The 21,921-nt window shown below is 38.7% G+C and overlaps 1 protein-coding gene across 1 annotated transcript; it reads right to left on the reverse strand.

Moving 5' to 3' along the window:
* Positions 1 to 3,493: 3,493 nt before the first annotated feature.
* Positions 3,494 to 13,911, reverse strand: C3H6orf58 (chromosome 3 C6orf58 homolog). Its single transcript, XM_005518627.3, has 6 exons — positions 13,590 to 13,911; positions 11,664 to 11,750; positions 7,976 to 8,160; positions 6,770 to 6,903; positions 6,115 to 6,353; positions 3,494 to 3,852 (listed from the first exon to the last, which is right to left on the reverse strand). The coding sequence occupies exons 1-6, from the start codon at positions 13,909 to 13,911 to the stop codon at positions 3,674 to 3,676; spliced, it is 1,146 nt and encodes a 381-aa protein (XP_005518684.2). The 3' UTR covers positions 3,494 to 3,673.
* Between the last annotated feature and the right edge of the window lie 8,010 nt (positions 13,912 to 21,921).

A 21,921-nucleotide genomic window follows, 5' to 3' on the forward strand; every position in this document is an offset into this window, starting at 1 on the left:
TTAAAAGCCATTTTTGAACTATTTTTTCTAGCCATGTTTTAAGTAGGTATAAATGTCTTCCAACAAATCTTTACATGATTCTGCCTCCATTCCTCATCCTCTGAGCCCCATTTTGAGCCACTGTCAATGCTTCCTAACTGAGCAGCCCTTTCCAGCTGGTGCTGTTGGGCAGGTCTGCAGCCCCAGGCACCCCTACACCCTCCTAGGGATCCTTGACAGCCCCTTCCCTGGGGCAGTTTGCACCATGCATATTGTTCTTAAAACACCTCATGGCCATTGTGTCTCATTGTAAAAAAGATAATTAAATCCAAAATGAGCTTAGACTCAGATCTACAAGAATATTCATATTTTTAAATTATATCAAAACCAGGCAGGCAATGTGCTCCTCCTGGGGTCACTGAAGTTAGGGTGACGGAGATGTTATAACAGGTCTCCATCCTGCTTTTGGTGGCAGGAACTGAAAGTCCACATCCTCCATTACCCTGCTGAGAGGAGCAGGCAAAATGCCTTGGTCGAGAGAGTAACTGAACAATTTGGATTTGGGAAATGCAGAGGGGTTTTAACATTGTACACAAGAGTCAGAGTACTTATATTAGGTTAGCTTTGTTTTCTGTCTTTCAGAGTCCAAATCTACATCTTCTACTTCCCAGCAGAAGAATCTGCTATCTGCCACATTAGAGGCTGCCTTGGGCAAGAATGTTTTTGCTCTTCCCTCCACACCTGCTAGGTGTGGTTTTCCCACCAGAAAAAAAAGCACTTTATTATTCATTAGAGAGCATAGGCTGGAAAGGCACTCCCAATTTTCCACAGATTAGGGATCATAGGGAAGAGAAAACTTAGAAGACCAATTCCTACTTGAAAGGATAAAGAGTATTTTGGCATCTTTACCAATTACTTCCTTGAGTGTTTTCCCTGTAAGCTCCACGTCTTGATGTCTAAGAAAGCTAAAGAAGTGCCTATTGACACCTGTCATCTGCCATTCTGTGAAGGCACAGGTACCTTTCCTAGAGAAGAACAAGGTTGCCATTCCCCTTATGGAAGGATAGGTGAAGAGGTCAGCCCTTACATTTTTCTGTGATGTTAATTTTGGATAGTATTTGGTAAGGCACAGCAGCTATATGCCCAGTTGCAAATCTCTGGACAAGGACAAGAACCTCACTTCTGACCATTCCTCAGAAATGTGATCACTCCTGTAGCAAAGGCACTGAAAACTGCACAGTGCTCAGAAATAAGGAGCTGACCTGCCTAAAATGAGCTGTGGTGTGGGGACTGCATAGTATTCAACACTATTGTCTGAGTTTTGAAGATGGACAGGCTCTTTTCTGGTGTGTTTTTGTTCTCCCAAGTTCTTCCTTTATCATGTACCACATTTCAGTTCTAAACTTCCCTTCTTCACTCCTAAATGTTATTTGTCCCAGTCCCCTTAGGCTTGCTATTTGCAAGCCTGTACAGAAGTTTACCTCCCACCCCCTCACCCTGGCTTTCTGAAGCCAGCTGCGGCTTTGTTTTTTCTAAACACCACCTCTGTCAAATAGGAACAAGCCCTAATTAATGCCAGGCATTCTTCAGTAGAGAGACCACATATGTAAAAGGCATGAGGACAGAGCTGCAAACCCCAGATTAATGCTGAGCATTTTGCATATGAGCATATGCTTTGTGAGCCCTTCTTGTCAGCAAACCCCTGCTTAGGTAGTCGTCAGCTTTTGCTAGCTCTTATTAGCAAGTAAGCTCCTTCAGTGCTCTCCCATTTCACTCCACAGACATCCTATCACACCTCTACAGGTTTCTCTTGATGCTTTTCTCTCTGTTTAATTTCTGATACTCAGAAGTTTTCCTGCAAGTATGCATCTATTCTATTCCAAGATAACTGGCTCTAGTCTACTTGTAAGAGTCCCCCATTCCATATTTTGTCTAAACGTTTATGCATTCCTCAGCTTCCAAAGAGCGATGTCTGACCAATTTCTAAAGTCTTTATCTGACTGGTTGTCTTGCTGGAACAGGACAAAGTGTACGAAATACATAAATGCTTGATGTTGTATTAAGAAAGATGACTCTTTCTCAAAATTCTGAACTATTTCCTAATGTTTCTTGAATTCAGGTAAGGAGTTATTTGTTTTTTAAAAATGTGCTTTATAAATATTCCCTCAAATGCAGCAGTTTGCATTTTACAAGTTTGTATTAATGGCTCTTTTTCTATTCTCAAAGCACACCTTAAGTTAAATCTAAGTCAACCACATAAAAGGTCAAAAAAAATTTTTAAAACTTTTCTGGAGCACAACTAACTTAATATTTTAGCAGCTGGCAGCTGTGGTGATTACTTTTGGATTATATCTAAAGCTGGAAACTAATTACTGTGATCTATGAACCAGGTAATTAAAGTAAAAACTCCCACATTTTCTTATACCTCATTAATGTATTTCCTTTGAAAATTGTTAGTTAATGATGGTACATTAAGAGTTTATCCATTAAATGACAATGAATAATTAACACCTTTGTCCTGGGACATTAAAGGACAGAATGGTGTTTAGCTGCTCAATGTGATGATAATTATTTCTTAATTTACAGTGCAAATATCATGTAAGTTTGGGAAGAAAGGAAAAATCAAACCAGGAAAACACAATGGAAAGAAATAATTTTCTTTTCATAGAACTTCATAGAACTGGAAGGGTTTGGATTGGAATGAACCCTAAAGGTGATCTAGTTCCAAACCCACTGCTGTGGGCAAAGACATTTCATTAATTTCCTTCTTTCCCAAGAAACTTCAAGCCCTGCGGAACTGTCTGCCTGCGGAACCCCTCACCCACCTCCCCACAACCCCTGTTTTCAAGATATAACTGATTTCAAATGTAGGTTATAATCCCAAAGATTGGGTCTGGGTGTTCCAGGCACTAGGAGTACAAACACTGCAAATACATCTCTTCCTCGGGAATCAAATCCAACATATGACACACTGCAACAAGTGGATTAGACATGGTGGAATGGAAAAGCAACCTGTGGTTGTACAGGATACATAATCACATAAATTACAATAATCAAATATAATAATTCTCTGCTGTCATGTAAAAGCTGGTACGGAGTAAGCTAATTTGCTTCAGGACTGCTCTGGACTGGCTCTGCTCTACCACGTGAAGCATTTACTTGTTGCAAAGCAGCATAGCAAGGGACTCTATCTGTACTCAAGTATTTAATCTGAAAAAACAGAAAGCTTCCAGTTTGATTGCAGCTGCTCTGCAAAATAACAGCTTTGTTGGGAAACAGTCAAGGCATTGCTTTTGGATCAGAACTTCAAAACAAGGTTTCTCATGATCATCTTTTAGACCATCAAGGACCCAAGTAATTACATATCTAGTGGAATCCCTGCCTACAGAGGAAAAAAAACCCCAGTCTGAAACAGAATATATTTTGCCTGTTTTTAATTTTGTCTCCAATTATGATACATATCTTATAAAGTCACAAAAAGTAGTAAAGTCAGATTTTTCTGTAAGGCTTTTTATTTATAAGGACTTGAGTTAAGAAAATGAGATAATTAGGAAAATTAAGGTTAAAAATATCGATTCCATATGAGAGAAAGACGCGCAAGAAAGGCTACTCAGGAAATCCTGCTGGAAGAAATTGCCAAAGCCAGATTACCAGACACATGTTTGCTAAAAAATTAAATCAATCCATGTTGGAATCACTCATTCTCAAGGAACTGGGAATCTTCAAATAATACTTCAAAATAATTCTGAATTCCTACAAGGTCAAGTAGTTCGAGCTCCTGGCTCGAAGCCAAGCTTTCAATCAGTTTTCGGCCCAGTTTTCTTCCTGCTTCGGTGGACATAGCCTTTTTCCAGATCTTCAGCAGCAATCCTCCTTGGAAAAAAACACAGCATGACATTGTCAAATTAGTATGGAGCGCACACAGCTCTCGGCATGGCAGGGACGAAGCGTGAGTCTGGCAACAAGCGCTCGACACTCTCCTGGGGACAGTGAAATGTAGACAAAGCTGGAGACCGACCATGAGGTGATAATTGCCTACAAATGTGTATGGAGACGCACACCATTCATTCGGCTGGGAGCCCTCTGTATCGACAGACAAGGGGGATTGTTCCCTTGTCACCGGTGTTGCAGATCGAAATGATGGAAGACTTAAGGGAAGGTCTTTGTCTGCTCCGACACGTAGCTCCGTGGTTTATAGAGCAGTAGCCTGGGAGTTATAATCAGGCCTGTCTTCGTTTTCACTCTAAAACAAAGCGTTCACTTTCTGCCAGCTAAGAACTCAAGCTAAAGAAGCAAATGATCCTAGTACTTTTGTCCAGGGGATAAGCAGTGGCTCTCTAGGGAGTGTGGCTTGGCCAAGCCAGCCTAGCACTAGCGCCAGTTTGCAGGACAGTGTCTGCTTACTCCTCACTCCACTCAGTGCTCATTTTTAGAGTGGGTAGAAGGGAAATGTGAGGGTAAAAAAGTCTAGTGGAAAACTAAGAAGAATTTTTTCTCCTCCTGTTCTTCCTTTGGGTATCAGCGAAGGGCAGAGCATAAAAAGTTGATCTGACAGTCCGTGAGTAGAAAAGCTTTAGTAGCAGCACAACACTCTCTCAATACAGCTCCTGCTAGACTAGCAGGGGCAACTAAACGAAAATAAAGATTAATCAAACTCTGAATCAAGAAATCAAGTCTCACTCTGGGTTACACAGTGTCCCATCCTAGGAGGTAGTACAACTTTCTGTCCGCTGTTGAAGTTTGCAGTACCAGTAGAGAACCCTGTGTCTCACAGGATGTATTTAAAAGCATCTACAAAACCAATATATTTAGTAATCTCTATTTTGTAGCACTAAGATAAGGTCTTTCAGGTCCCTGATGAGGCTTTGGATTTAGACACAGTCAAATTTATTTTAAAACTCATTTTTCTGATCTGCAAATCAGTTACCAGGCTGAATTAGCTGGCATTTAATTCTCAGCTGAATTCAAAGCTCATCACTTAGAGCAAAGTCAGGGAAATCTCTCTCCTGCAAAGCAAGGGGTTTCAGCTATGGAATTCATTATGGCTGCACCTATATGAAACTTCATCTCTCTCCCTCTTTCCTTCAATTTACAGCGGATTGCATCCATACATCCTTTCCTCTCTCCCTGTAGTGCTGTCCTCACCTGATGTGCTCCTCCCTCCTCCCTGTCCTTCTGGTCATGCTTTTCCTTGGTGCGCTCCTCCTGAACTGTGTCAATAGACTGCCAGGCAGGAGATAGATCTGTTCAGACCCTTACTCAGATTACAAAGAATAATGCTATGTGAAAAACGAAAGGGAAGCATTCTGTGATGGGAAGATGCTCTTTTGTAGCACTGAATAGCTTTATTTCACATCTTTTTCAGCTTTCAATACAACTGGTAAGAGAATTTTCAGTGAAATGTACAGATAGAAGAAGAGGATCACAAATGCCATAGATAGGCATGTTAATTTTTCAATGTATTTTTCCATTCTATCTTCATTTAAAGATTCAAAATAACTTTGCTTCATAAAGTTCAAACAAAAATAGCCAGCCCAGCAGTATCTATGAAAGAACTGAATTACACTCAGAAGCGTGTAATTCTGAGTCACACCACTGGATGGTGATGCACGACTTATTTTGGTGAATGTGATGAAGCCAGCATTGTCTAAGGATATCGTTTTCCTGAGACAGATCTCTGTTAAATCAAAGACTGAGATAAAACCAAAATCTAAAACCAAAACACTTGCAAACTGGTGCTCATGATAATTTTCCTTTTTTTTTTTTTTTTTTTAACTCGTCTAATAATTTCATTTACAGCTGTAATGGTTTCGGATTTGACTGGTGAAACACAAAAATATCTCTTTTTTTAAAGTTCCTTTGAAAACTGGGAAAGGAAAGAGTAAGAGCATCTGCTTCCAAAATGCTTTTTTTCTCACTGAAATCCCTCATTGTCAGTGTTATCCCACTAGCATTTTCTGTCTGGTGTGTTGTTTGCTTATGGTTGTGTTTTTAATTGTTTTACTGTTAGTCTCTAAGATCTGTTTATACCACTTTATATCAAACATTCACTGTATTCATATGAAAAAAGGTATGTAGAGAGAACAGAGTATTAAATATTTATGGACAACAGACATCTGTAGGCCAGGCTCATACCTGTTAGTTTATTTGCTTTGTGAAGAATTCTCAGTGACACCAGGACCTTATTTTGCTGTGGAGAGAAGTCACTAATGGATGGGAGGACATCCCCTTCAACAAGCATCCTCTGGGGCAGGAAGGACTGGAAGTTGTTTGTGGTCAGTAAGTCTGTACTGAAGTGTGTGGCAGCAATGAAATCTACAGCATCAGCCCAGTCTTCACCAAAATTTGCTTCTGGATCAGAGAGATATTTTAAGCTGAAAGAGAAGAAAATAAAAAATGTGGCAGATAATTGAATTCCCCTGTAGAACACACTAGCTGTTTATTCCAAAAGTTTTTGTTCAGTATAAAATCCTGAGTGGCCTCAGTGCCTCCTTAAGTACTTTATACCTAATTTCTCCTGGCAACTCTGCCTCTGCCCAGATTAAACCTGAATCAGGTCCTGGCTCCCAGAGGTGAACCAGCATCTCATTCTAAGCCCAGAGCCTGGCTGGTCATCACAGTTTGCGCAGCCATCTCTCACTGGTCATCCCACACTCTGAGAGAGTGGAAGGATGAGCAGAGCCTAAAGAGTAGACACCTAAGGTATGAAAGCTTGTGTAGACTTTGTTAGGATACCATCCTTCCAAAGAGGTGGAAAGGTCCTCCATGGACACTTCTCTATTCCCCTTACCGGTCCTGGAATCTGGGCAGTGCGTAAGCAATGGAGGTGGTGTGTGCCTTCCACATGAGCCCAAGGGCATCATCCAGTTTGAAGGAGGAGAAGCTGTCAGAACTCACAGCTGTGTGTTCTGTAGATAACAGATACTGCAGCAACAGGGGACAAAAAGGGCAGAGAATGAGAGAGGAGGTTTAAACCAAATTGTTATTTTTTTATATAAGCACATACGTCACAAAATGATGTTTGACAGTTAAAGGAAATTATATTTGAAGAGTTGATGGTAGTTGCTGTTCTTCGACTTCAACACTTCAAGGGTTTTATCCACATAATTTCAGTATTTGGTTACAAAAATTCAGTGGACTTTTGTATCAGAGTGTATTCACACAAGATTCAGCACTGAAATAGGGACTCCTTGAAAACTTGTCTATACTCTTTTGACCACAACTTTACAAAGATTTTCAGAAAAATAAGAAAATTATTTTGCTATCATTATGGTTATTTGTGAAGGAGATATTTTACAATAACTTCTGAAACATGATGCATGGGAAAAATGATCTTATGAAGGCAAATCCAGTTTTACTCTTAAACCGTCTACTTTCACTCAGAAGAGTGACTTACAGCTTAACATTTCTGATCATTATCAGTTATTTGACTACCAATAAAAAATGTCAACTGCGGTGGTCTAGCTATAAAAAATAGCTATTAAATCTCTGAAGTAAGAAATAGTGTTATCTTTGGGATTAGAGAACAGCTGAGTGAGGAGGAAAGAGAATATCTACTTGCGTAAGTAGGTGCACTTATGAATGATGTTTCAGCATTTTCAAGTTTTTAGATGTTTAAAGAAATAAATGAACCTTATAAAACCAACTAAGGACCACTTCTTGAGGGCAATGTTCCATCTTTTTTTGCATTGCTAACATAAACAGTATTGCAAGAATACAAATATAATTGAATACAAAACAGTGTCTTGGAACAGAGGCCAAAATACAGATCTGTGTCAAAGGAAGAAAAAAATTCTGTAACTTGTAAAGATCCCATCCTACTTACCTCTGACTCACTACATGCTATGCTTTCCATTTCCCCTGCTTGTTGTTTTTATATGAAGCTGCTATCAAAAACAAACTAAGCTCTCTGAATCTTAAAGATTACAGTAATAATAGTTTTTAAAGCTAATATTTTGGTATCATTTCTAAAAATATTTTTTACAAAAATATTTACTTCAAAAAAGGTCTTCCATTCATCCATGAGCTTGGGCATGCGAGACCAGCAGTCTTTAACGCTGTAACAGAAATCAACTTTTTGCTCCTCTGGTGGCAATATTTCTATTTCATACGGCAGCTGCCCAAAGAGGCCAGCCTCCACTGCCCCCAGAAAGGGTATAATAGCCAGATAGTAATTCATACCTGTAACAATAATTAAAAGGCAGGAGGTGTTAATCACAAGCAAATGAAAAATGCCCACATAAGAAAATTAACTGTCTCCCACACCAAATGTAACTGCTACAAATTACCATGAATGCAACTGTGTTCAGCAGTGGAATATATGTACTGAAATGTAATAATGATGACATTTGTATTGATTTAGATATGATTTGTAGTTTTCATTTATGCATTGTCCTTTAAGAGCCTTGTATGAGCTTATGCTGTGCATTACTTTGCAGAAAAGGAAAAAAAAAAGTAATGGAAAAAATTAGAAATTTGTAGGCTGTCTTGGACAGGACAAGAAAAGTCTCTCAAATATTAACTGCAAACTAAGTATAGAAAGACTAAGGGATACTCCACAAGTATTTCCACCATTAAAACCCCCTCTTCTATGAATCCTAGACCTATGAGAAAGGAAAATGTGATATTTTACTAGAAAATAATAATTTTGATTCTAAAAATATTTTACTTATTGAAAATTGCTTGGATATTATCTCATTACCATCAATTATCTTTTTAGATTTATTTTATGATGATGGCTTTCTTTGGTCTGATCCATAAGTTGTAGCAGTCAGATCCAGAATGTAGGAAACTCAGGCTCATTTCTCACTGGAGCTAAATCTTATCTCCAGTAAAGAGTGCCCATAGGGCTATTTGATATTCCTCTCTTGGAAGGAGGATTTAAAGTTCTCTTAAATGTGTCTGCTTAGTAGAAATGAAGTTTAATAGCTTTGAGTGAAGAAAAGCCTGGGGATCAGTTGTTCTCCCTCTTGGGTGGGTTCCTCTGAGCTGTTATGCTGAGAAGTCATTTGCTCATACTTGGTGTCAGGGCTATGGACTGCGCTGGTATTTTGTGCTAAATTCCAGCAGTGAGGACCAAAATCATCAAAACCTGAACACCTACCATGTATCAGTGTCCTCCTAATGGGAAGCCATTGCTCCACCTTATGGGAGAAGATCACAAAACAGAGTTGACACAGAAGGAGTATGTGTGTTGGCTATAGTTCGCTAGGGACTGGGTCTGCACACCTTAGGAGCCGGAATACTGAGGGAACTCAGTGTATTGCTGTAAGCATGAGATGAAGAAAAGGATGGAGCAGCATGGAGGTGCTGCAGTCATGGTCTGTCAAAGTTGATGCAGATATGAAACAAAGGATGGAGCAACACAGCGGTGTTGTGATTATGCTCCACTGAAAACATGCAGCTAGCAGGAACTAAGCCAAAGGAATGAACCAGAGAGTAACCAGAAGCTGGCCTTTGCTTCATTGGCTCAAAAATGCATCTTGCTTTTCACACTCTACGTATACTAATGATTCAAGCACCACATCAACATGAAATGTCACCAACTGTAACTTTACCTTTTCTCTTCCCTCAAAGGAAGTAATATAAATATAGTTAAAGTGGGGAGGGAAGTCAGAGAATACTCCATCACAACTTCTGGGACCAGTCAACAGGCTGAACCTGTCTTCTTCCCCATAGGGATGTCTATTGGGCAAGAACCTCATCCTGTGCAAGCTAAATTATTCTCTCTAGCTAGCTTTAATTGGTGATTAGAATTGGTCAATATATTGCTTCAAATTCATTTTTGCAATGAGTTACTATCAATAGTAATCTTTGAACCTTAACCTGTCACAGTGTTTGACAATCAATGTGTTTGTTAATAAAGTGTGTTATTCAGTAGACTGTTTACTGTGAGTCCTTCAAGGGCACTAAGGGAGGAGCTGCCAGCAGAAGATAACATACTTGACAAAAATGGAAATATCTACCAGCTCCAAGTGGGAACATTGACCCCAAATAGGTTGGTGAAACCATGCTCTGATAGAGTGGACTGCTCCGTGGGGTCCCCATAATGGGACACTGACAGGCTGGTCAGGTACAAAGGTTTTGACTTCCCTGGAAGTGCTGAATAAAAGAAATAAAAGAGTTTATATATAAAGAGAAACCCCTTGTCTCATGTGACACGCCTCCTGAATGTGGACCTGGCTGGGAATTCAGGAGGAAATGCATGGCCAGTCAGAAGATCAAAGGAAAACTCTGATGAGTGATGAGACAACAGTATTCATATCATCACTTTGAAGTGATGAGACAAGTGTTTCACTGAGACTCATTGCTGATCTGGCTCCTGCTCCTTGTTCACTGTTGGCATGAGAAGTACTGAAACCTTGATCTCACATCACAAAGTGCTTGTATTCTCTTAAGTGTTCTTGACTATATTATATATTTCTACCTGCTTCAGTGTCTTAGAGGGCAGAAAGCAATGCAGGACAGGACTATACTGAATATTATTCTAGGCAAAATAAGATTAATGATCTTAAGCAAGTAGTATCACATTCACCTGAGGCATATTAAATGTGAGTTTCTGGTTTAAACTCATTCCTGGTTTCATGTGACTACTTGTGCCAGAGGGCTGCTCTGAAGGCCAGCTGAAAGCATTCATATTCTCAGAACACTAAGAGACATTTCCAAATGCCATCTCAAAGACTCTTGGCATGTTCTTGCTACAACAGGGTAAATCAAAGCTGAGTTCATACATTTTCTGGAGGCAACAAAATGGATATCAAGCAAACATGCAATATTTAGAAGTAAATGAAGAGCAGGAATTCAAACACTAAGAAACAAAGGTGTTGGTTTCTATTCCAGGAAGGTCCCCTGTTTGCAAAGGGCCATGCAGTGACTCTTGTTACTTGACACTGTGTGAGACACCATCCCACACAGCAGCTAGTGCTATCCACAAAGTGGGAAAACCAAAGCTGGATGACTGTGATGCTCATATCACAGACAGTTTTACCCTGGATTTACTTTTTAGATTTTATCTATGCCTATGTCTTTGTTCACTTGAAGATACATACTTTTAACTGCTAATTCACAGCCAGAAGCCTAATCCAAATGGCCACTGAAGGAAAAACTTTCCTGTGGCAGGGAAGGGACAGAGCCGTTTGCTCAAACCTGCTGACAGGTCTTGGAAAAAGGGGAACTTACACCAGGACATCAGAGAAGCTGAGGGACCAAGGGGCAGAAGTGATGGAGGGAAAATATGCTATGGGAAAAAGAACCATGGATGGTATAAGAACCACAAAGATTTCTGCTTGACATTTTCTCACAGAGTTTTAGTTTGGAGTGCAAACATCTAAACTGAAGAAAACTGTTCTGGACTAATGGTAAACTGCAAATATCTACAAATATCTACAAATATATATACCTGTCACAGTGTTTCCCACACATTTTCACATAAATATTTGCAGTGTAAATATTTTTAAGGCTGCAAGCTTCTTTATTTGGGGTTTTTCTCCTTTCTCAAGTAAGCATTCAAAATACATTAATTTTCATTCACCCACTCACACTTAGGTGTCTTGATGCAAGATTGTGATGGAGAATTACACAGCACTGAAATGATAATGTACATCTAAAGGGAAGAAATATTTTGAGATGCCCTTCTAGGACACTAATTTATTATGAAGAAGAACAGTGTGACAGCATATACTTACAGGACCACCAGCTTCTTACAGATTGGCACAGGAGCTCGCCATTTTCATAGCCACAGGAAGTCACACCAGAATGATCTGCTAACCTACCTGAGTGAATAAAATTAAATAATACAACAAATACTTCTCAAACTTTTCGCACAGGAAATCCCACTGAGAAAAAAAAATATAAAGGAATAAAGCACACAGACTTTTGGTTGGAGAAGCAAAATAATTACTGTTGCTTTGCTTCATAAACTACTGTTCCTAGAGTAGTTGAGTTTCTCAGTGCATAGTAATTTGATTGTATTTTACAGTTGGAGTTATCCCTCACTGTAAATGTATTCTGTGAATTTACTGAACTGTTTGAAATCGGGACATCACAATATTTTTACTGAGACATAAATATACATACACACACGAACACGTGTGTAGCTGAAGCGTTGCTTTTAATAGATGTAGGACTGCTAGTTTAGGAGAGCTGCTCAACGAGCAAAACAGCTCAAACTAAATGTGTTAGTAATTGTCTCACCTAATTGGGTTGTATGATACAGAATCACTTCCAGTTTAATCATGCAGACAATCGTGGCCATACTGTGAAGCTAAGCATGCAAGCATTGTTGTAACTAATTAGCAAAGTTTGCAAGCATCTGTACTCTACAAAACATGCAAGACATTTCACAATTATTCATGACAGAATATTTTACTTTAAGCACGTGGCATGAAGAAATGGCCTAAGTCCTAAAAGAACACCATACATGTACATTAAGTGTTGTCATGCAGAGTGTCAGGAAATCTGCTTTAAGTGCATGACATGCATTTACCATGGCCTTGTGCAATGGCTTGAACTATTCCAGAAGCTCCCAAACTGTGCCTTGCAGAGCATTTGCTCTCTGGCAAGTCAGCTGAATAATGGCAGTGTCATTTCTGTCAGACTAGAACTAAACCTCATTACCAAACCAAATTTTCTGATATTTTTACTCAGGAAGAAGAGACAATCATGAACAACGTGCATACAAATTATCCTAATTATTCTCCCTAGCTGACTGGGCAGATCTTGTGCTTTGGGGCATGCTAGATACTCAAACGTATATCATTCAGTAGCCAAGCAAAGAGAACATGAACTTGCAATGATGAGGACTGCAGTTCAACCCTTTTTTTAAAAATTAAGATTATATTTTTAATATTACCAGAAAGATTCAATTTTTAAAAATTTTACTTCAACAGAGACTGTCAAAAAACAGGCAGCAATAGATCACTGGTGCGCAAAAGTAATGAATGGGAAGGATAAAGGCTAAAAAGAAAAAGAAGACAAATGTTGCAAAAGATTGTCCATTGCAACAATCATTTAAAACAAAAAAACCTGATTAACCAAAGAAATCCCACAAACAAGCAAACAAAAAAAAAACCCTCAACAAACAGAAAAAACTTCATTTTTGTAAAAAACATATTTAGAAAATAAGGAGGCTATTTCTAAGCTGATCATGAAGAATAAACAGAAATAAGTTCTCAGAGGGAGATGTGGACATTCATATATCTGTCTTGGAAATTTAACTCAAACCACCTCTAGAAGCTTGTAAGATTAGCAGAAATAAAAGCCTATTAGTTAATAATTTAAGAACAGCACTGTAGAATGCATGCCCTGAAATCTATCTACATAAACTGAAGCAGCTGGGAATGCCTTTCCAGAGATTTTTAATTAGCTGAAATATTGCCCATCTATACCACAAATCTGGATTCTGACCTATTCCTATAAGGAATATTAATAGCTATTGCTCAGCAAGGTAAGGGTGTTCACTCAGCATTTTGCTTACAAATTGGCATCTCTGTCAAAGTTTACACCATCTGAGGCTATACGAGGCTGGTGAGGCAGAAACCTTGGAAAGGAAGCCTCTGAGCAGGTCTGGAAAACACTTTGCTAATCCAGCATCTTAAGCAAATAGTTCATACCTGTACGAAATTGCCACCCATGCTGCAATGGTAATCCCCAGAGAATATTGCCACTGTTTTGGGGTCCAAAGGCAGCAAAATATTTGGCTGAAGCATTTAGCAAGCTCTTATACACTCCCAGTCGGTCTTGATAGTTCCAAGCACTGATGACAATTTTGTTGTCCTTCACTGGGAAATCCAGCAGGTTTCCAGGGGCCAGGTCCCAGAGCGGGGGATAGACATCTTCTCCAGTGACATCATTTTCACTCTGTGCCTCAGCAGTCACAGGACTCAGGGTGACAGTCACTACAAGAAGAACGTGTATGCCAAAGCAGGGCCACATTGTGAAGGTTTGTGACACAGGTGATTGTGGCTGCAGGGCTTTTATCGGGAAAGGTGTGGGCTGGGCAAAAAGGCTGACTCAGACGCACAAGTCTTTGTCTCCCTTCCCTCTTCCCAGCCATGACCCTGACAGGGAGTCACCAGACTAGCGACTGTGAACAATGCTCTGTCCTATCTGTGGGGTCTAGGGAACACCAGCAGACGTTTAAGAGGAATCAATCTAATCAGAAGATGTCCAGATCTGTGCTGTCCATGACATATGCACATGTCTCCAAATGGTTGAGGGGCTGCAATTCTGATTGTACAGTTGTGCTATCAAACTTTCTGTGTCTGTGTTTCTTACTAGCTGTCAGCTTCCCTTTCCCAGCCCAATTCCTTTGGGTAAGGAAGGGACATCAGCAGCAGGGATCTCACCTCAACAACACTCAACATAGCCCAGGCTATGGCTGAGGTATTCTGAGGAGGGCTCCAGGCACTGACAGAAAAGCAACAGTGATATGCTGCAGGTGCTGCCATTGTCAGCTTTGTCCTTTGGCCTTGGAAAAACTGCCTGCAGCCTCCAGGACATTACAGTGCTGGAAGAAACCACATCAGTCGTTCTTCAGACCATGTGGCACCTGAATAGCTGTACTTTTAGTACTGCTTTGTTTTGTGTGGAAATGGTCATCATTATAAAGTTCTGTGGTCTGCTATTAAACCTCCATGATCCTGTAGACTCCAAAGGGCACACAAGGTCTATGCCTCCAGTGATAAAATTGGTGCCCAAGTTATACTCCAGCCAAAGTGAAACTGCCCAGCTGCCTCCATCTCACCTACTTTTAGGAATTCTAGGACTTTATAATCTTCAGCCTCTTTTTTCTCAGATAAGCCATTATTGCAAAAGAACACTGAGCAAACAAACACGTGGTTTGTTATCTCTGTAGTCTTTTATTTGCATGAGAAAAATTGCAAATGCTACTTTTTTTGAAGTAATTCTGTGAGTTTCAGTTGGGCTTTGTGTCCCTGAAGTATCTTAAACCTGTGGGTGGGAGCAAGTCAAAACTGGCTGCAAACTTCAGATAATAAATTCAAAATAAATGTATCACTTCAATTCAATTCAAAAATTTTCCATTTACTCTATTTATTAAGGAGATTTTCTAGTAAATAGTAGGATTTTTTCAATGATCACTTTTAATTCTTTTGTCTGCTACTGAGAGAGAAACACAAAGGATTTTGAAATACAGTGTTCAACAGAGGTTAACACACATCTGATCATGCTGCCTTGAAGTTTTGAAAAATCAAGTTGTTCTTTCATTAACTTCTATGGATGGGATTTATCTAACCCAAATGTAGGCATTTTAATATTAACCTAGCTATATAGATTCCCTTGATAACCAAATCAGAGAATCAGTCATATCCAGAATGTAACTTATTTAAAGCACACCACTGAGAGATGTACTGTTCCTGACAGACTGTAGAGGGAGTAGAAATTACAAGTTTACCTTAAGACATAGAAAAAATATTTTTAGATTAAATAAAAACAAAATTCTTTTTAATACTTTTCTGAAATAATTTCTGATCTATATTCTGAAATAATAATTTCAGAAATGGTTTGAAAGGTACTTCTTTTTTTTTTTTTTTCTTGAATTAAGGCATTCTGTTAAATAATCCTCAGAACAAATGCCAAGAAATGTCCTGATTTAATATATATATATATTAGGCTCTAATTGAGGCAATGGGCAGTAAGGCTTACCTAAAAATGAAGGATGATGAAAGTCATTAGCTAAGGCACAAGATATGTGGAGGAAACCTGTGATTCTATGAAATAAAAGGCACAAAGCTCATAATTGCACTAAGGCAGAAATTTTATTTAGGAACATGAAGGAGTAAGAGGTTGGTGCTTTTTATTTATTTTTTTTTCCATCACTGAAAGAAGTGTCCAAATTGGGAAGCTAAACTCCTTCTGTTTTTCTTTAGTCAGAGGGGAGAGTTTGAATTCTTCTAATGAAAGATATCAGACATTACATAAGTGATTTTGTTTAAGGTACATAAAGTAAAGTGAGGTGAATAAATGCCTTCACTTTTTTTTGTAGAGATACCATATATTTACATCCTCAAGGCAGATTACTTGGTAGTGAACTACTGGTTTCATGTTTGTGTGGAACTTTATTGTGTATGGAAATGTTCTCTTGCTCTGCCATCTAGAAAGGCAAACCCTACTAACACTGACCTGGGCAGGCATGAAAATATTAATCACTAGTGTAAATGCAAAAGCACAGTTTCTCAAAAGATTTATAATACAGAATTGAGATAATTAATGATAAAATGCTTGCCTTATATCAATTTTTGAGCTATTTGATAGAAAAAAAATGTGTTATATACTAAATGGGAAATAATGAACAAGAATACATCTACTTAGACTGCTGAAGTCCTCTGAAAAAGAAGTTTCAGCCTCTTGCCTTATTATGATAATAAAAGGACTTCAATAACCCAGTTAATCTTTAAAGAGTCAACAATAATTTTTTATTAATAAAAAATTCTTCCTGAAAAATATTATGATTCAGTTTATAGATCTTCATTTTTGGAATTACCTGTGTGTGTGCAAACAAGTTGCTGAAGTTTCTGTATGACTTTAAGGACAACTGTTTTCCTTTGAGAAATAGCTAAGCTGGTGTTTCAAGTTTGGAATCCAGTCCAGTTGGTTTGGCTGTCCTGAGTGGGGAGAGGAGAGGGTACACGTGATGTCAACTGGACTTGAGTGGTGCTGGTGTTGGGTGTTGAGTCATAGCACGCCAGCATTTTAAGCAAAGGGGAGATTAAGGAAGATCATTAGTAATGTCAACACCACTCTGCACCCCTGTTAGCAAGTACCCTGCCAGTTACTCAGTAAGGATGTGTTCCCAGAGACATTGCAGCAGAATCACGTGCTGGAAAAGAATGTTGGACATGATAGGTGGTAGTTTCAGGTCTGATATGTAATTATCAAGTTTCTAGAGAATGCTGCAGTTTTCAAGTGGGCTACAGATTTTGCATCATGATAACTACAGAAAAGCTAATAAGCATCAATTATATTGGTTGGGGTGACCACAAGAAGAAATGGCAGCCCTAAGACCCCAAACTATCAAACCACAGTTCCATTCCTTCGTCCTGACTGGATACACTGAGGAAGGAGCTGGAAAGCCAATGAGGAAGGGGCATCAGTACTCCCAGTGGAATTAATTCAGAGCTGACATAGGTGAGAAACCTTTCGGTAAACTGGGGATGTCATTATCCTTCAGCCACATAAAACATCACTGACAGGAAGGGTTCATCCACTTAATTTTTGGGTAACAGTCCTAAGAGGAAGAATAGTGAGTTTTCATTTAGATGTGATATTGGTATGAGCTTCCCTATGACATGGCACCTTTTTTCATGCCCTGACACTTCCACCAGTAATTGTGGGTACCCCTTGACTGTGATCTGTTTCAGGGAAAAACGACTACACTGTAGCTAAATGTATTCTTCATGTGCTTCACTGAATTAGCTTAAAGCAGTGAATATATTTAGGTTTCTTATTAATTTCTGTTGCTATTGTCCTCAGTTATTGTCTTGAACAGACTTTCTTTTTGTCACAGGCCTTTAGTATGTGGCAGGCAGGATCTCTCTGGCTTCAGAATCCTCCAGCAAAGCCCCCTAACAGGGCTATAAAAGGGTTTATAAATTGCTACTAATTGATGTTGGTGTGAGTAGAGATAATCAGCCAAGCCCTGTGGTCACATGAGTGGACCCAACCACTAAGCAAGACACATTGTGGTAGGAGCATCAGGCATCTGAGGGGAAATTATACTGTGTGTGTAGTGGATCTAGCAGGAGGTGCTGCATCATCATATCCTGGCTCCTTCCGACATCCTTGAAGCGAACATTTCTCCTTCTTTGGAAAGCATCATTCTCGTGTTGTCTATTAATCCCATTCTCCCCTCTGCAAAAGCCATCCTTTGCTCCCTGCTGATCTTGCCTCATCAAAAAGACTAACCTGTGCTGAAGGTCCTGACAATTCAGATTATAAACTGTGATTAATCAGCACACAGAGAAATACCAGATTCATATCTCTGGTAGGATTTTACCATATGCAGTTTTTCTTCCCCAGATAAAGCAAATCTTCCCGTGAGGCTGGCTAGGTGGAAGTCTGGCTGGACAAATGACTACAAAGGCAAGCGTAAATCCAACATTTCCAGAGCTCCAGTTCATAATAGTAAAAGAAGATTAATTAGCACGGATTATGGATTGAGGAGCAAGCTGCACACAAGACGTGTAATGGGTACCTGGTGGTGTCCTAAGTGTACTTTCCAGATCACAGTGCTGCAGGGGACTCAAGACCATACTCAAATTTCATGAACAGGCTTGCTTGCAGGACCAATGTTAAGATGCACATTTATATATTTATATATTTATATATATACACACATAGGAAAGCACATTTATATATATATACACACATAGGAAAGCAACCACCCAATTAAAAAACCACTTTTCAGACCCAAATCAGGAAAACTTGAATTAACCTATAATTTTCATTTTTATGGTGGTATTATGGAGGTATATTTAGCTTAGAGGTCAGTTCAGATTATACCATAATCTTCACTGCTTTTTTTAACTGCAGCTTGAAGGTGAAGCTGATCATGGAGTCAGATACCTGTGGAATTTAGCACCTACAGCATGGCCTTCAGCCATGGTTCACAGGTGATCCTCTTCAACACCTACCATAAAATACTTCAGCCTTATTTTCGCAGTGTGATGGAATTCATTCCATTGAGTCAGACCATACAAAAGCTCCACTCACTGAAACATATACTTAAAAGTTGATATAAGAAAAATGGAGATATATTCTAAAACAGAGAGATATATTCCTGAGAGGATCTGAGTTGGAAACACCTGTTTAATGGAGGAAGATGATAGTAAATTTTTAATATAATGTGTCTACTTTTTCTTAGAAATTGTTGTCAGGTACAGTCCTAAGACTACTTATGAAGCTAAGGAAATCTTTTGGCTGTTTGTTTGTATATCACCAGGGAAAGAGCAACTGCAACAAAAAATACTAGAATCATGTTGTGAGTTTGGTTTATGTTTCAATCTGTCATTAATTATGCATTAATTTAAAAGACGAGTAAACGGAATCTTCACTTATAATTTTAGTATGACATTTTAGTTAGATTAAAATGAGAAAAACTAATTAGAAAAAAATCAGCATAATGGCAAAGATTCATTAAAAGACACAAATATCCAAAGCAGTAAGTCTGTGGCTATATGCTAGTGCCCAGATTTACTGATGTGAAGTATGCAAAATGACTGCATCAATTAGAAACTTGGGCCAAAACAGCTTTTTTTTTGACATTTGGAAGGAGTAAACAATTAATTCAGGAATTATAATTGGCTCTTGAAATTCAGAGACTGCAGAGAAAATTTTAAGAAGACTGTCAACCATCTTCTAGCTGCAGCCATTTTCCTTAGACTGAAAAAGAAAAGGGAGGGGGAGGGGAGAAGCTCTCTTGAAAGAAAGGAAAGCAGACCTAACAAAAATATTTCTCAAATAAATAGATTACTCTTCATTGTGTAAGCAAGAAAAATAAATTTTAGTACAAGACAACTGGAAAGAAATGTTGTAAAATAAAACACAAGATATAAATTAGCCTCACATTTATTGCCCAATTTTGCTTCTGTCATGGGAAAGAATAACACTCTTGTTGTTTCTAATTGATATTCTGTGTTGGTATACAGCACTATTTTGGTTCTGCTGTTCATTTGCAATGAGAAAGGAAATAAGGGTGATTTTCAAGAAAAACAGATTTTAGTCTCATTTAGAGGTCTGAATAACTCACGAAAAACAAATTCCAAACCTGTTTGATTAAACTAAAACATATATTCAACATATAATTCCTAAACAAAATCAGTCATTTTTGAAGCATAATTATGATACTATAAATCCAGAAGAGGTGTGTAAGTAGCACACATATGCATGGATAGGTATTAAAAGACAGAAATTATTGGATATTCACAAATGCTTGCACAACAAAGCTAACATTGAAGTGAGACTTAATGGTAGTATACGGAGAAATGTCACGTCACCAAGCTGAGAGATGACAGAAATATTTTTTTTCTGGAAAACATGATAAATATTTCCATTGCCCAGTTTTTCATGCTTTTCTTTCCCTTAAACTTTTATTTCTTTTTAGGGCACACACCATATTCCAGTACCTGGGTGCCCCTGAGAACTTTGCATCTGAGATTTCCCACATGACACAATTTCATATGTATCAATATCAGTTCCATAATGCAAGTGTCCAATGCATAAAGATTAATGTGAAATTCATTTCCTGTACCTGACAGCCACCTGCTGATATTATACACCAAACATAAATATGACTAAGCTCCACAAAGGCCACCAAGTTTGGGACCATAAAAAACCCTGAGGCACACAACTGGGCAGGTATTGTAGGACAGGAATTTCTAGTCCATTGCCCCAGGCCATCAAAAAATTAGGCTTGGATTATCAAAAGAACACAAGCGAAACATATGTTTAGTTTTAAATAGGTTTGAAAGGAATTCATTTAAACCCGAGGAGTTCCTATCAAACAAGAACCTCTGAGGACTCCCAGATTTCACTAGAAAAAATGTCCAGCTTTCCAAATATTCCTGGCCTGTTCTGAAGTGCCATTTCCTCAAATGAGTGTGTCACATGACCTTACTCATCTTGAGTCATACTTAATTACCCCATTTAATTCTCATCAAGAAGATAAGAATAATTTTTTTGGTTAAAAGGTATGCCTCCCTCACCCTCCCATCCATCTGGCTGTCCTGCTCCTACGCTGTTTTCCTGTATAACCTGTCTTTGTCTCCTCCCTGCTTGCACCAGCACTGGGGTTGTGCTCTGTGGTCTTTGCAGGGAGCCACAATGTGATACTGACTCACAGGGGATGACGTACCATGGGAAGCCATCCAGCAGAACAGCCTGGAGAAACGTGATCTGCATTTTTTCTGCTGTTTGGGTGGTGAAGGGAGCTGCTGTGCGCCATAGAGACAGAGTTTGCCTTTTCCAGAGTGATGAGACCTGTTGGAGATGCTTAGGAGTGTCACTGATACAAGATACAGATACAAGAAAGTCATACACTGTAGCCTAGATTTAAAAGAAAGACCAGGGTACTTTTTTTCCTTCTTCTTTTTTCTTCTCTATTTTTTTTTTTTTGTATTAGTATAAGCATCTCTGCTGGCTATTCTACACATAAAAACACAGTATGCAGTTACAAAGAACCAATCTTAAAATTTTGAAATCTTAAGCTTTTTTCACTCCCGAAAAGTGAACATAAGATGTGCTTTATAGAAGGCAGGTTTCTGAACCCTGTGATGTCCTCCTGGATTTCTATTGCATTTCTTTCTAAGCAATTTAATTTAAAATGCTTTACCTTGGAGACAAAGATTTGGATTCCTGTTCTGATTCTCTTTTTTTGAAGACATACTTAAAAAAAAATAAAGCATTCTAATTTATTTTGTCAAATCAGAGTGACTACAGCAGGCTCTGATCCTGGACTTTTACCATCCTTATACTAAAATTACACACCAAAATTCTTTGGCTTAGCCTTATCTGCAAAAATACTTTCAAGAAAATACTTCATATTCTTGTCCCACTCCTGCTGTGAATGCTAACAGCATAACACAGCTTTTTTTTTTTTTTTTTTTTTTCTTCTTCTTCCTTAGAGTCCACAGGCCAACAGCTGGAAATAAGGAATTTATCTCACATTTTCCTTTGGAGTCAAAACTGGTGCCGGTTAATCTGAATAAGTGAGGATGATGAAACTGCAAGCTCCTGTAGATTTGTATATGAACACTAGATGATGCTATATATCTTTTTAATCCCCCTATCATTTTCACATGTTGTCCTGGTTTAGGGTTAACCCTGTGTCTGGGTTAGGTGGACGAATGGGGATACAATTTAACATCATCAACCCAGGACAACATGTAACTGAAATAAAAATTATATAAAATCAGAAGACTGGACTAG

This window comes from Pseudopodoces humilis, chromosome 3, assembly GCF_049639895.1.
Source record: "Pseudopodoces humilis isolate 2021_Gansu_Grassland_sample_001 chromosome 3, ASM4963989v1, whole genome shotgun sequence".
Classification (NCBI taxonomy): Eukaryota; Metazoa; Chordata; class Aves; order Passeriformes; family Paridae; genus Pseudopodoces; species Pseudopodoces humilis.